At 39.1% G+C, this 16,427-nt stretch overlaps 1 protein-coding gene across 3 annotated transcripts in view; it reads right to left on the bottom strand.

Annotated features, from left to right (window-relative positions):
* Positions 1–298: 298 nt before the first annotated feature.
* The window catches only part of PDZPH1P, a 96,995-nt gene continuing 80,866 nt past the window's right edge, over positions 299–16,427 (bottom strand). For 2 of the 3 annotated variants that reach the window (XM_006755139.2, XM_015558270.1), the window contains 5 exons: positions 13,935–14,092; positions 12,497–12,539; positions 10,542–10,728; positions 2,647–2,782; positions 299–736 (listed from right to left, as the gene is read on the bottom strand). In XM_006755139.2, the coding sequence (XP_006755202.2) occupies positions 637–736; positions 2,647–2,782; positions 10,542–10,728; positions 12,497–12,539; positions 13,935–14,092 (624 nt within the window). In that variant the 3' untranslated portion in view covers positions 299–636. The remainder of the gene's footprint in view (positions 737–2,646; positions 2,783–10,541; positions 10,729–12,496; positions 12,540–13,934; positions 14,093–16,427) is intronic. The other variant, XR_001512423.1, reaches the window with a different exon arrangement.

Genomic DNA, 16,427 nt, shown 5'->3' on the forward strand with positions numbered 1-16,427 from the left:
ATTTTTCTCCCCTAAATTTAGTCTAATTCTTTCCTTGTTTAATTTTTATAACAATAATATTACTTTTTTTTTTTCATGTGGGAAGTCCTAGGAGTCACTTGAGTCAGTTGACTATAAGATGACCTAACAGAGAGGACCTTGTTTAGCTGACTTATTTATTCATCATTTAAGGTACTTCATTTCCATGATTTTAATTTTCCCAAATAGCAGCTTCCCACATCAGGGCCTGTAGGCATTCTAAGAAGCCTATAGCTAAAGCACAGAGTGGAACATTTAGAAAAGAATAAAAAACAGAAAATAAAATAAATCAACTTTATTGTATTTACGTTTTCAAAAGACGGGGGTCGGGGGGGGGAGGGTGGATAGGGCATAGTATATTTTGATGCCAGCATGTACAGCCTTAGGGGGAAAAACATGAAGGGGGATTAATGATGTTGACGGAAGTTGGATTATTTGAATATCACATCGATTTTGGTGCTTTAATTAAAAAAACAAAACTATAATCTTATCACAAAGTTTTACTATATTGGAGAAACATTCATTTGAAAAACTATATAATGAGAAATGTTTTTGTTTATCCCCACAACTAGCTGGTGATGATTTTGTGGATGTTTTCTCTTAAGATTAGGATTCTTTTTACATTCTGGTCTCCTCTAGGGGTCGATTGATGAAGTCTTGAATAGCCTGATGCAAAGGAAGCCATTTCTTGATAGACATTTTCAGAGCTGTAATCCAGCTGCAGAAATAACAGTGCATGACAAGTCATTAAAAAACCACCCCATTCAAGGAAGGTGAAATGTTACACAATCATTTCATTTATTTTTTAATTGTTTCTCTTGGTTATTTAGCTTGAAATTAATAAAGTGAACAATGCTCCTTAGGTTTTGGATTGAACAAAAAAGTAAAACACCAAATGAGAAATATGCAATTGTAGCTCTGAAATAAAACTGTGTTCATATAAATAATAGAATCAGAAGAGGATACAATATTTGTAAATGGTGAATAATGAAACTATAAGACTTTAAAAAATATTTCTGTTTCTATTTAAAGATAAAGTTTTGTTGACCACACATATAGCAATCAAATATTGCCATTAGAGCAAATATTTCTTTGTTAAATTTTGGAAACCACAGCAGTTAACTTTCCTTTCTTCTCCTCTCCCTTCCTTTCATTTTCTTGGATGATTTTTTTTTAATGTGCATATATAACATTTTTTCTAAGGGTGGTTCATAGGGATTATTAAAAAAATGGTTTGGGTCAGATAAGCTTGGGTAATGGGAACTATGGAGCACTAACCAGGATTCTTTCTATCAGGGTAGGGTGTTTTAGCAACATTAATAAGTTAGTGTGCTCTGTGATTACCTAAAAGGGTAATATTTTGTATCATTTCTTACGCTTATTTTTTCTGAGTGGGGTATCTTGTGAAACCAGAGCTCCATGAACCACTTTGTGAAGCTCTTGCTCTTATGCTTTTAAATATTTCTGTGATGATTATATATTGTTTCCTTTTGATAATATCCACTCATGGATTTGGTGGTGAGATCCAACTATTCAACCTCTTCTCAGAGAAGCCAGTCCATTGTATCGAATAGGAGTTAACTCTGTTTCCTGTATATGCCAATTGGAGCTTCACCTTCAAGGGAAACATCTTCATCTGCCACCCAAATTGTATAGTACCATCCCAAGGAAGAAAATCTTGGCAAAATATTTAGCAATTCTATATTCATTTTCCTCTTGCTCTAGTCTGCCCTTAGGAATGAGTGAAACAGACAAGATTTACATATGGGGGAAGGTGTAGGGAGATCCTTTTTCCTTTCCTCAAATGGTCACTTGCTGGAGATCCTGAAATTCTACTTTCAGAATTTTATTCCTTTGGGTTAAACCAGTGTATCTAGTTCTCCCAAATGTCTCTGGAAATTTTATTACATCATCTGTTTTAATAAATAACTGTGAATTTTTTATTAGAAACTTTTTATTAGTTGAGAGAAAGTGTCCGTATGAGGTGAGGAATGATCACCAAGTGGTTGGAGGGCACAGCTGTCTTGGGGATTGGAGTTAGGACAGGGAGACTTGAGATATGCAGGAGGATGTTCTAGACACCAGAGCACACTTCCTCTGCTTCATGGCCTTGTCTTTGTTAACTTTAGTGCTTTTTTTCTCCAGAATCATTATGAACCAAGTGCCCATTTGTATATACCAAGTTGTACAATGAACATATTGAATTAGATGGATAAGTCCCATGTCCTTCAATGACTTATGACAAAATAAAAAAAAATGGCCAAATTCAGATGGACATATTAATAGGAGTTACGTGAAAGGAGGTGAAACAGCAAATCTGAGTTAGTAAATTACAACCTCACAGATTATGGTATTATATTTTTTTATGTTGAAGCCTGAGTCAGTCACTGCCTTGGGAAAAATTGTAAACTGCTTTTTTATTTGAAAATAATACTTTGAGAAGAGCCACCTTCTATACATTGAAAGAAAAAGAATCCTGGGTAATAGTAACCATGGAGAGACTATGCAAAGAAAGGGAGTGATTTGATTGAATATCAGAGTTGAAGTTGGAAAATAAGAATAAGGGTTTGCTATGAACGCTCTTGACAGGACTAATAAAGAAGAAGAAATGTGCAGATCTTGACTTACCGTTGGTTTTCTGTTTTATTTTCCGCACAGAAATAGAAAGTCTTGAATTCTTCAGATGGAGGTTTGAGTTCAATTATTGATTGCTTGAAGCTAAGGGTCTGCTCATTGACCCTATATCCTTGTAGATATAGGCCACCTATAGAAGGTGAAAGAAAAGAAAAAACAAGTGAGGAGAATAGAGAAAGAGTTAAAATAGAGAAAATGAGACTGAAAAGGTATCAAGAAAAGAACTTGCATCTGAAGGAAACTCTAGTCCAGCTGTTCTATTTCAGTCTTGCCATTAATGATTAATGGCAAGATTGGTAATAAAGTTTGGGTTTTCTGGTTTCCATTTTTGCAATCTTCTTAATGTATGTTTGGTATTGAGCTTTGGTTTACTGTGGGCCTACTAAGTTAGCTTCTTTACCTGGGGAACACATTTTGAAATAAATTTTTTGGTATCAAAGAATGACACCTGCAATATCACATTAGAGGAAAATTTAATAATATTGGCTGGGCAGAACTATTCAGGCATCTTTCTTTAAAAAAATATTTTTTATTGCTTTCAGAGAGGAAGGGAGAGGGAGAGAGAGAGACAGAAAGATCAATGATGAGAGAGAATCATTGCCTGACTGCCTTCTGCATGCCCCCTACTGGGGATCGAACCCACAACCTTGAACGTGACCTCCTGGTTCATATGTCAATGCTCAGCCACTGAGCCATGCCAGCCAGGCAAGGCATCCTTTCTGAAGAATAATGTAGACTGCCAGCAGTTTCTGTAACCAACACAGATTCTTACCTTTTTGTGCATATTTAATGCAAAGCACATTTCAAATATGAACCCACAGGGTGAAGTGAGGGAGCCAACTCGAATTAAAATGAGAGTAAATGACTGGTTTTAAAAGATAATTTCCTCCCCATGGTCCTTTGAATCTACGTTAGTGGTTACATATTGCTTGGCATGAAATTTCTTTCCATTACGTGGGGGTTTGGGAGAGGATATCAGTGTAGAAGGTGCTGAAAAATCAAGCGCTTGAGTGTTTTTTGTTTTTTTTTTATGATGTCTTGATGCTCTGAGGCAGCGGTTCTCAACCTGTGGGTCACGACCCCTTTGGGGGTCGAACGACCCTTTCACAGGGGTCGCCTAAGACCATGGGAAAATGCATATATAATTACATATTGTTTTTGTGAGTCATCACCATGCTTTAATTATGTTCAATTTGTAACAATGAAAATACATCCTGCATATCAGATATTTACATTACGATTCATAACAGTAGCAATATGAAGTAGCAACGAAAATAATTTTATGGTTGGGGGTCACCACAACATGAGGAACTGTATTAAAGGGTCGCGGCATTAGGAAGGTTGAGAACCACTGCTCTGAGGTAACCTGCATCTCATGCAGAGACTTCGGGCAACATCATTAGCAGCGATGAGAGATGTTTAAACCTCTCTCTTGCTCTTGCTAACTCTTGGTCTCATGCCCCACCTCCCTCTAGGAGCCACTTTAGTGCACTGTACTGACAAAAATACAGCTTGGATTTTTGCTGCTCACACGGTAACTATTTCATGCCCATGCATTAGTAAGGAACTGTCAAGAGAAAATTTGGTCCCTTTGAATATGGGTGACTTTTGTTTTCCTTTCGGTTAACCTGGCACCAATATACACGGTCAGGAAGTCATATATTTTCATTTTTAAACTGAATGAGTGGCTTTTGGACTTTAAAAATTAAGGGAAAACTTGTTTATTTTATAAGGGGATTTAGATATAATATTAAAGTTTTTTTAATTTTTTCATTTAAAAAAAGTCAATTTTAGAACTACTAGGAAAATATTCATTTTAGAAAGGGTTAGATTTTTTTTTGTTAAGTAGACCCAGTACAATGGTTTTTACTAAAATCATAGAGTGACCTCTTCCTTTGCATTATATGTCAACTTTAATTTACACATCATAAAATTCACCCATTTTTAGTGTATAATGAATGATTTTTAGTGTATTTATGGAGTTGTACAACCATCTTCATAATCTAATTTTATAACATTTCCATTCCCTCAAAAAGAAACTCCATAACCATTTGTAGTCACGTCCCATCTGCTGCCCCAACCTAACCCTAGACAATCCAAACCTATTTTCTGTCTCTATAGATTTGCTTTTCCTGGGACACTTAATATGAATGGAATTATACAATATGTGGTCTTTTGTGACTGGCTTCTTTCATTTAGCATGATGTTTTCAGGATTCATCCATGTTATATCATGTGTCAGTACTTCATTTCTTTTTATTGTTTGGATATATCACATTTTATTTATTCATATACTCATTAGTTGATGGATAATTGGATTTTCTTCATTGTTTTGTTATGAATAATGTTGTTATGAATGTTCATGTACATATTTTGCTTAGATATGTGTTTTGGGGGTATATGCTAGAAGTGGAATAAGCAATGTGGTAGATGTTTCAGGACTCTAGGTTACCTAAAGACATATCAGAGGGTAATTTTGCTGTCTTAATTTTCTGCTCCAAACTATAGTACACAGCATTTATATGTTGCTGCACTTGTTTCTGACATCTTCCTGCTTGTGAGATTTCCTTTTCTCATCTACCTGAGAAGATATGAATACCCTCCCCTATCCCTACCCTTTCTTAGAATGGAGAGAAGATGCTGTCCAAATGTGTCTGCTACAAACAGGAAGGTTACCTGACCCCTTTTCTAACTAGTTATAGTGTAGAAATGATTGACAGTGAAGACATCCAATTATAACCCAATTACCTCATTGAGGTGACCTCATTGGGCTAGTCTCTATCTGCTCCTGGATAGCAGCAATAAATAGCAAGCTGGCAAAAGTTTGGACAGAGATTTCTCACAAAAACTATGCAAGCATTACGTGTTCCATTGCTCACAGACCTCGATGTGACTTATTCAGGAAGCATAGTTAAAAGTCACAATTTGTTCCTTCCAGCTTTGGCTGGAGAGAGATAAAAGGGGAAAAAATCAAGTATATGGTGAATGACAAAGGGCTCAGGCCTGTCAAGAGGCACTTGACTAAAGGGCTTCTAGAATCCTCACACAATACCTTTTTAGCATTAACAGGCACAGGCACACCAGTAATCCATATTATGAAAGTACCAGCACTTTCCTTGACAAATAGCAAATGTTCATAAAGATAAATCAATGAAATAAAGTAAATCAAAAAATAAAATAAATAAAAATGGAACAGTAAAGGTTTTTATAGGAAATCAGGGCTGTGTGGCTTCTCATATCTTGCTCTTTCTCATTTCCCTGTTATTTCTTCTTGTCTTCCCTTTCTTGTCCTCAGTATTGTCTTAGCATCTCAGATGACTGTTACAAGAAATAAGACATGCTCAAAATATTACAGGAACTTTCAGAAATGAGAAATAGCAAATGTTCATAAAGAAGGTAAATCAATGAAATAAAGTAAATCAAAAATAAAATAAATAAAAATGGAACAGTAAAGCAACAAGGATGCTATAGCCAGTGGACCATGTCTCTATGAAGTGGTGGCCACAGAAGTCAACTAATATGATTGGCATATTCTAAATATATATATTTTATTGATTTTTTTACAGAGAGGAAAGGAGCGAGATAGAGATAGAGAGCTAGAAACATCGATCAGCTGCCTCCCACACATCTCCCACTGGGGATGTGCCCGCAACCCAGGTACATGCCCTCGACCAGAATCGAACCTGGGACCTTTCAGTCCGCAGGCCGACGCTCTATCCACTGAGCCAAACCGGTTTCGGCATACTATAAGTATCTTAATTTTCTAGACAAGGCAATAGAAAGGGGTGATTTGCCAAAGCATACACACTAAGCGGGAGACCAAAATCTGAATGTGGTTCTTCTGGTCACAGATGTGATTTTTTTTCTGTTTTACCATGCTCCTCTTAAGAATCAAGAATTTCCGAGCCCTTGTAAGTACCCTACAATTCTGAACCGAAAACTGACGGGATAAGCATATATTCAGAGGCAGTCTTTTTGTATTTTCCCAACTGTTTTGCCTGTGATAAAAACAGACCTCTACATGTTTCGTACATTTAGAACAAAATTTTATGAAATGTTTCGTACATTTAGAACAAAATGTCATAATATTTTCTATTCAATTCTATTATATTCTAGTTTTAAATACTGGTCCCAACCTACTACATTGATTGCATGACTCAGTAATGGGATCAAAACCTGCAATTTGGTATAAATGGTGATCATGGCCTGTTTCAAGGTTATGACCTTCACAGGGCTGGAGAACAAGGAACCAGGCTAGGGTGGGATGTGCAAGAGCCAAGCAGAGCTTGGACAATACAAGTAAAGGAGGAATTTTAGATTCGACCGGCATGAAGGCCACTCACTTGGCATCACTTGGAAGAACTGAAAATGAGGGCGAAGACTCTGTATAATCTCTATGAATATAATAACGATTCGCATTCCGTGCATGTGACATGATTAAGTTAAGTGGCGTAGTTGAGGGCCTGCGGTGTTTATGGCACATCGTGGGTTCAGCCATTCTCAGTAAGTGTCTCTGCTGTCCTCACAAGCCCCGTGGCTCTTGTGATAAACAGCTGGACTGCTGATGTTCAGAGTACAGAGACCAGACAAACAGCGCACTAGACTGAGAGCTACTTTCAGAGACTACTTTCTGTCAGGGAGAACTACACGTTGCACTGTGGCTAAGAGGTGGGGCACAGGATTCAGATAGCATTTGTTCACATTTTGTCGCTGTCACTTACTAGCTGGGTGACCACCGGATATGGTTAACTTCTCTAAGCCTTAGTTTCTCACTTATTATGGTGAAATACCAGGGGATATTTTGCAAATATCAATCTTAGGCAATGAGCATAAGTGCTTATCCAAGTCCTGGACACATAGGGAGCATCCCATAATACATGCTAACTTTCCCACTTCAAAACACCAGAGCAGTGTGGTCCAGTCCTCTAAAAAAATGTGGTTAACCAGGGCACTGGGGATGGGCATATTTATTTTGGGATGTGGCTATGCATCAATCCTATCTTAGTTTTACTGTGCCAGATCACTGGCTGTGAACGTCGGGTCATGACTGAAGTTAAAATGTACAAAAAGGTTGAGCAGGGCTCTCCAAAATAGATTGTAAACCTCAATTTAAAATTGAAATCTAGGGAAGGGTGAAGACTTTAGAAGAGTACAGCCACCTGATTAACCCTTGGAGAGCTTCTGTGAGGCCCCAGCAGCTGTCAGGGTGGGAGTGGGGAGGGGGTGGCAGTAACATGCACCGTTTAGAACAAGGTATATGCTCAGGCAAGTGGTATTTTTTTATTCAAGGAAGAGCAGAGTCATGTAAAACTAAAAACCACAGGCCTCTATTTTAGAACATGGCCTAGATATACAATTTCTGTTGGAATTTCAGCAAGGAAAATGTTCTTTCAATCCATATTTGAGATAATTTGGGCTAGAAATTGATGACCTGTGGAGATAGGAATATTCAAGATTTAAGGCTGAGGAAGAATGAATGGCTTTGGATTAAGTATTTTTTAAACCACAAAATAATATATTTTCTAGAAAGGAATTAGAAATTAGGTAATTCATGATAGCTTGAAAGAGTGGGATATGGCAGGAAGGCCTGAGTTTTGGTTTTACCTTTGAATTGGGTTTTCAGTTTTCTAATCTTTCTCTACTATTAAATGAGGGAATGACAGACTTCTAACATTTCATGGGAATAATGGCTAATTGAAATGATATGGGTCATTCATTCATTCATTAAATACACATTATATCTCTGAGCATATAATCCCTTAGAAGAGACAGGATTGCTTAAATAAAGATAAAAATACAAAGTGGAGGGTGATAAGTGTCATAAAAAGGTCAGTGTGCAAGTTCGGAAAAGGGAGATGCTTGTTTATCCAGGACCATCTGGGATTGCTTTATAGCAGAGACAGCTAACAATGGAAAAAGCACTTGCAGGACAGGTAGAATCTGGACAACTTGTGTTAGGGAATCACTAGGTAGAGACTGTTTCTGGGGACGGAGTTAGCACAAGCAAAGAGATGGGTCAGAAAACATCCAAGGGTGTGCTAAGGAAATAGAATGTGACCATGTTTGGATAGAGTGCAGGGTGCTTTAACATCGATTTGTTGTTCCACTTATTGATACATTCATTGGTTTGATTTTTTTTTTTAATTGATTTCAGAGAGGAAGGGAGAGGGAGAGAGAGATAGAAACATCCATGATGAGAGAGAGTCATTGATCAGCTGCACCTGCATGCTTCCCACTGGGGATTGAGCCAGCAACCTGGGCATATGCCCCCTTCCAGGAATAGGACCCCGACCCCAACCACTTAGCAACACCGGCCGGGCCTTTGGTTGATTCTTGTATGTGCCATGACCGGGGATCGAACTGGCAACTTTGGCCATGGCCATTTATTAATAGCTGTTTTCCAGTTCTCCAACTAGGACTTTCTAAGTAGGGCCTCCTCTGACTTTTCAGATTAAGGGAAGCCATCTACTGGCTGCCACTGGCTATTTTAAACTTTTGGAATCAGCAGCTGTCTCTGGCCCTAGGGGTTTGGCAGCACTGTGTTGATATTTCAGTTTGGAGTAGTCTGAGCATTCAATCCTAAACATTTCCTCTCTAGCTATGGAAACAGTCTCTTGAAAATGAGCTTCATTGATTTGGGAATTAAAATGTTCAGACTTTTATAATGATGCTTTATAACCAAGTCCCAGGCAATGACCAGGTTGGAGGTTTGTTGTGTTTACTTCATTCCCACCCTGGTGTCGGGCGCTTGAAGCTGTGGATTTGGACTTGAATAGGAACAGGCTGTCCTGTGAGTGCATAGAGATGCCCTCTGTCTGTTAATAGTTGAGTGATACTCTGGGTCATGTTTTCACTCTCAAAACCAAAGGGCGATTAAGTGGAGAGAATTATTGTATTGTTCATCCTGAATGATGGCAAATGGGCCAGGCTTGCTTTGTACCTCTTTTGTACCCTTCCAAGAAGATAGAAAATTGTCACAAGATACTCATTTCCCAGTTGCCATGTCTTTCTAGATTAATTACACCTAAGCATTAATGCTACAAAAAGAAATTAAATGGCCGAGATTGCAGAATGTTCACTACTACTAACTATTTAAGGATTTTTCATTTTGGAAAAAGTCCAACTGCAAACAAAACACTAATGATCTCTTTTGTCAAAAATTATAAGAAGGTTAAGTCATCTTTATTGTAGAAATCAGGCACAATTATTTTTTATTAAATTGTATTTTTTAAATACTTGTTTTGTATATATAGTTTTTAATATATACAATTTAATAAATATAATAAATGCATATATATCTATATACATGTGTAAAATAGAGAGCTTTCTATGTAGAGCTTAAGTGACTCCATTGGCAATTATCTCATTTGATCTTAACAAAAGTCCTGTGAAATAGATAGCTGTTTCCATTTTATAAATGAGGAAAGAAAGTTTTAGGAAGTTAAGGAACTTGCTTAGGGAAAATTGACAGCTAAAGTTCTTTTTCTTACTCACTTATCTAAGATTAGGGATACTGTGAGAAAAGGGTGGAGTCACTACCTGTCACTACATTGACTCTGAATGTCCTTAGTGTCTGAAAGAATGGAGTTGATTTTTCTCATTTCCAGGCAGTAAAAGCATGGGGTCAGGGGGAAGGCTCTGGAGTTTGGCTGTGCTCAGAGCTCAGCTTCACTGCTTGCTACATATGATCTTGTCAAGTTACGTAGACTTTCCAGCCAGTTTTCTTATCTGTAAAATGGAAATTACAGTAGTACCTCTTCTTTGGAGGATAATTGAGTTAATATAGGTGAATTACATAGCACAAGACTTGGTAAGGGCTCCATAAAGCTAAGATGTCATTACTATTATTATGGTAATTACTGTTATTTCATGTGAAAGTTGAGTCCATACCTGAGGCCTGGGTGGCGCGAATGCTGGCGTAGAGGTACAAGCAGCCGTCCTTCAGAATGCAGTAGCGCTGGGCCCACATGTCCGTGCTTCTGTCCAGTTGGTGCAGAAGGCCCAGGCACTCCGGGTTCTTGATAGCCAGGGGTGGGAGGCTACTGTTGTGCAGAGTAACATCTTCCCAGACATGGTTCTGCAGGTGCGGCACAAAGGGGTGGGCTGAGTGGTCAGCCTGCGCCAGACATTCCCTGAGCCAGCGGCATCACACCCAGGCTATTCCACCTCAGAGAAGCCACATTCTCAGCGATTCTATTGCTAAAGCAATGTGAATACTTGAGCAACTGGCTAGAAAACCTGAATTCATATCTTGGCCATAGAGAATTTCTCCCTTTTCATGTCCAAAGACAGCCCTCCTCTTTGGATTCTACTGTGAGGAAATCAAAAGGACACCAGTGATGTATAGAAAGGAAGTGGAAACAGGCATCTCCTCAAAGAGTAGTTGGAATGGCGCTGTCTGTAAGGGTTGGTTCCGTTTGCCCTGCTCCAGGTAGGTCCACTGTGACTAATAGCAGCCCCCGGTTGGTTCATGCTTTACTCCCATGTGTGCAATGGAACAAGTTAAATGTCCCAGGCCAGACCGGGCCTTGGGCTCTTACGGCAGGCCCGCAATAAACCAAGATCCTCTACCCTGGCCGGTAGTCCTCAGTCCATAGGCCTTAGAGGCAGGTTCTTCCGGGAACTTGACCCGAGGCATAGGACACAGGCTTCATCTCTTTATCAGAACACCATGCCTGGCGCCCAGCCAGTTTCTCTTTATTTAGTTTCATTGTTGCTCTTTAGTTGAAACAAGGCATTGCGAAAGATTTCAGAATGTGGAGCTGGCTTTATTCCTTGCTGTGAAGTGGGAGCCCGCTGGGGGTTCGGTTGTTCCTTTTTCACTCCGCTGCGGACACTGAGGGCATTAGCAGAAACGATCCCTCTTAAAATACTGTCGCTCACTGGGAGCGCGCATTGAAGAGGGGGTGAGTGCAGTGAGCTTTGTGTTCCAGGTGATATGAAACACGAGTCCTGTTGTTTGTCATATGATGATGCCAGCGATTGTTCTGGAAGGACAGTTACAGGGCACGGGGCAGTGCACTCAAGCTCAAATGAGGCAAATGTTCCAAAATAGACAAGAGCCAAAATATGTACAGAAGATGATTAACTGAAAATGCCTTTTGCTTATATGCCATTTTGTGAGGAAATGAATGTGTTTAAATATGAACGTGTATCTATCACCCCATTAGAAATCATATACAGAGTATAAAAATGAAGCAGTTGGGTATTAAAGCAATTTCCCTCACTCCCCTCCCTGGCACGCCCCTCCCCCAGGTCATAGCATGAGCTCAGAGAAAGGAATATCAAATGCCTTAGGGCTAAAGTGATGACTCACCTGTTGGTGTTATGAAGTTATCTGTCAGTTTATAGGTCAAATCTAAGTTAAAAATTATACTGCTCCAAGGCTAGGAATCACGAACTAGCAAGGACAGTGAAAGAAAGGTGGCCTAATATGTCTCCAGAACAAGGATATGAACTAAGACACTCATTTTCTAATCAGCTGCTCGGCCCCCCGCACTATCCCAAGCCATCCCCGATGCCTTGGACTTGGGGAATGAAAAGAAAACAGCAGCGTGTCTAACCTCTCGGGGAGCTACAGGATTGCTCCGTGTGAAACAAGTTCCACCCCTGTTTGTGGCTCCCCGCTGAGCTCACTGGGAGCAGTGTCACACACACTCCTGGAAAGAAAAAGAGCAGCGGGAATGCAAGCTCCCCTTGGACTCTGAGTAGGAAACCCTGTTGACTTAAAATCCTCTTTCCCAGCTTGTAGAGCAGATCGGGTAAGTCCCAGGGTGGACTTGATCCTTTGCCCCTCTGAGTAGAAAACCAGAATGAAGGCCAAGATGAATATCGAGAACACTTACCTGGCGGACAGGATGGGCCGCTTTGTGCATTGCCTCAAACCACCTGAAAGACAGTAAAATGAGGGGTGCTTTCCTGGAGGGTCCCTGATAAGTGCCATTTGGAGGGGCTGGCTGTTCTCCCGGAAACCCATCATCCAGACAGAAAGGTCCTGAGGCTCACATATATTTTACTCTCTTAAGTTCATGGTTGAAGGGCAACACATTCTTACAAAATTACTGTTACTAAGTGGCAAATCCCATACCCGCCAGGCATATTTAAAATAAATTATTCTTCTCTACTATAGTTTAATTAGTGCCTTAGAGCAAACTCATTCATTTTTCATGTTACTAAGGTATGTGCATTTATTAATACCAGCAGGGCTGATAGCAACTCATGTATTAACCGCAAGGCACTGGTTGTTAAAATATGGGAAGACTGGTAAATAGACACTCTCAAGTGTCTCTTGGACATAGTGGTCTCCTTTAGGGCGCAATTAGTGCCTCTACTTGCCGAACTGAATTTTCTTAGTCCTGTCTCCTTAGCCATGACCAGTCTATCCACCCCAGCCCATACGGTTTTGCCAATCTTTTGAAATTTCCTTTTGAACTACATAACTTCCAATCAAACCATACTGCTTGCTCTTTGTCTAAAAGTTTGACTTAGTCAGTCCCTCTTCCTCCTCTGTTCCATTTCTTCTGTTGTTTGCTTGTCTGACTTGATATTGCACCGTTCATAAACTCCTCCCTCTGCCCTACACCAGAGACTGTCTCTCCTCCCCTCATTCCTGTGCCACCTTTGTCTTCTCCTGTAGCACTTCTCAATTTCTACTTTGAATTAAAAATATTGGAATAAATGCCCTATAGTCTTAGTTGAGAGCTTTCTGAAGGCTTCATCATACTCATAGCCCTAGAAACCTTAAAGCAGGTTATACACTGAATAATGATCATAAGTCTCTAAATGAATGGAGTTTGTAAGTCACCCTCTGAGAATGCCTGTGCACGTCTACCCTCTGATTGGGTTGTATGCTGACAAGTGCCAACTGGGTTCATTCCCCACCAAGCTACATCACTATTATTTATGTTGCTCACCTCACTGTAGTGTGTTCAATTATAGCCATACCACATTACTTTTATGCCTGGGATTACCCATCGAGTTAGCTTAAAATAAATAAATTCGGTACCTTTTGGGGAAGCTAGATATGAACTGTGGCATTATTAAGTTTTTTAGGAAAATGTGGAGATCCAAAGTAAGTTAGGAGAAGATGCTTATGTTAGACATTCTGTTAGAAAAACCTGGGGGGATAGTGAAGGACCAGACTTCTCATACCTAAGGAACAGATACTTTCTTGGCTCCTGCTATGAATTTGCTGTTCCAATCCCAATCATCTGTAAGCCTGCTGTTGAAGAAGCACCCCCCCCCCCCCAATGAATCTGGTAAGATAAAAGATGAGCGAGTTACCTTTTCATTTCTTGGTTTGAGGTTGCACAGAGGCAAAAAGTTCTATTTCCAGACTGCGGCACACAGTTAAACACAAATGGTTTTCCCAAACTGCTGTCAATGTCGACTTCTGCACCCTCTAATTTTATTACCTCTAGAGGGGGGCATTTCCTTTCTTCCTGCAATTGATAAGGAAGAGGGTCAGCATGGGCGCTGCAACGAACAGGTAAGGGAGAAAATGAGAGAGGAAAGGACTCGGGTTAGTCTTTGAATTGATTGCTTGTTCTGGAATAAAAAGAAAACCAAAATGAGTTTTTGTAGATTATGTTTTCCATGATATACTCCATGGCACTCCTAATTTCCTGAGGATATTTTCCCATATCCCTTTTGAACAGTATCTATTAATATGCATTTTTCCCATGCCATCTCAGGAAAGTATTGTTAATTTTTAATGCCCATTTTTTTCTACCAGAAAAAAGAACATCAAAAGAAATTGATATTATAAAGTGTATGTGATTGGTAGCGACATGAGATCTCTAGTTAGTGTCTAATTAACATGTATTTCATGCTCGTGTGTCAGGACCGCTTCTAAATACTTCACATACATTAACTGATTTAACTTCACAAATGCTCAGGAGGTAGTTACTTTTATTATCTCTATTTTACAGATGAGAAAACTGCAGTATAGCGAGAATAAAGAACACTTTTCTTCAAATGACAATAGTTTAGAATACCATGATATGTTTGCAAGACTAAAGCATTTTACAGATATTTTGTTATTTATGTTTATTTTAGTTATATTTCAAAATATCCTCTCCATTATTTACCCTTTTTCTAAAAACAGCTATAAAATATATTGAGGTATATTTTACATATCATAGACATTCATGTACATGAACCATTCAGTGATTTTTTAAATAAATTTATGGAGCCCTGAAACCATTGCCACAATGTAGTTTTAGAACTTTTCCATCAACCGCTAAATTTTCTTTGAGCCAATATGCATTCAATTGCTACTCTTGCCCCTCCAATCAAAGGCAATCACAGATCTGCTTTTTTGTCCCTATAAATGTGCCATTTCTGGACATTCCATATAAGTAACATATATTATGGCGTCTTTTGTGACTGGCTGCTTTCCCTTAGTGTAATGTTTTTAAGCCTCATTCATGTTGCAGAACTTAATAGTTTTTCACATCTTTTGCTGAGCTATACAAGGCATGGCAAAAGTAGGTTTACAGTTGTTTGTTTGGAAAAGAATACAATAATAAATAATAATACAAGAATAAACTCTTTTTTTCATGCACTCACAACTGTAAACCTACTTTTGCCTCACTCCGTGTTCTATTATATGTTTATGCCTCATTTACTTTATCCCTTCACAATTTGATGGGGACTTTTCTTTGCAGTTTTTGTCCATTTGAATAATGCTGCTAAGAACATTTGTGCACAGCTCTTTGTGTAGACATATGCTTTCATTCTCTTTGGTAGATAACGAAGAGTGAAATTGCTGGGCCACTTGGTAAATTCAGCTTTCACTTTATAGGAAACTGGCAAGCTGTTTTCCACAGTGACTGTACCATTTTGCATTCCCACCAGCAGTGTATGAGTGGCTCAGATTCTCCACACTCTCACCAATACTCTGTATTGCTTGTCTTTTTGATAACAGCTGTCCTACTGGGTATATAGTGGTATCTCCTAGTGGTTTTAATTTGCTTATTTCTAATGACTGATAATGTGGAATCCCATTTGGTGCAGAGGTTCTTTTTTTTAATATATTTTTATTAATTTTTTTTTTTTTTTTACAGAGAGGAAGGGAGAGAGATAGAGAGTTAGAAACATCGATGAGAGAGAAACATCGACCAGCTGTCTCCTGCACACCTGCTACTGGGGATGTGCCCTCAACCAAGGTACATGCCCTTGACCGGAATCGAACCTGGGACCCGTCAGTCCGCAGGCCGACGCTCTATCCACTGAGCCAAACCGGTTTTGGCAGGTGCAGAGGTTTTTAACCAATATTAGAAAATGAGTTCCTTTGAGATGCTGATGAAAACTATGAACACCCCACCAAAAATGCATAATCATGTTTGTGTGCCTGTCTACACATGTATGTGTATGTGTGTATCTACCTACACGTGTATGTAAATACATATGTATGTGTGCATGCATGTACACACATGCATATATGTCTTGCAACTCATTAGTGAAAAGATACAAAGATATTCTTCCTCTAAAGGTAATAAATCATAGTTGTATGGTACTTCAATTTATAAAAATTTTCATGGACTCTATCTTTTTATTCTTTGCAACTATTCTATAAAGTAGAAAGCTAATGTTACACCATTTTATAGAGAAAGAAAGGGGGGCTTCTGGCTCTGTCTTCCACACTACTTCTCTCACATGTCTGCCTTCTTGGGCCACTGCAATCTGGGAGACTGCTGACTCTTAGAGTCAACGCATGAAGACTGGGTAGTCAAATTTAAAGACAGAGTATTTCCTGAAGTCATCAGGTTTTCT

This window comes from Myotis davidii, unplaced genomic scaffold (assembly GCF_000327345.1).
Source record: "Myotis davidii unplaced genomic scaffold, ASM32734v1 scaffold473, whole genome shotgun sequence".
In the NCBI taxonomy this organism is placed as follows: Eukaryota; Metazoa; Chordata; class Mammalia; order Chiroptera; family Vespertilionidae; genus Myotis; species Myotis davidii.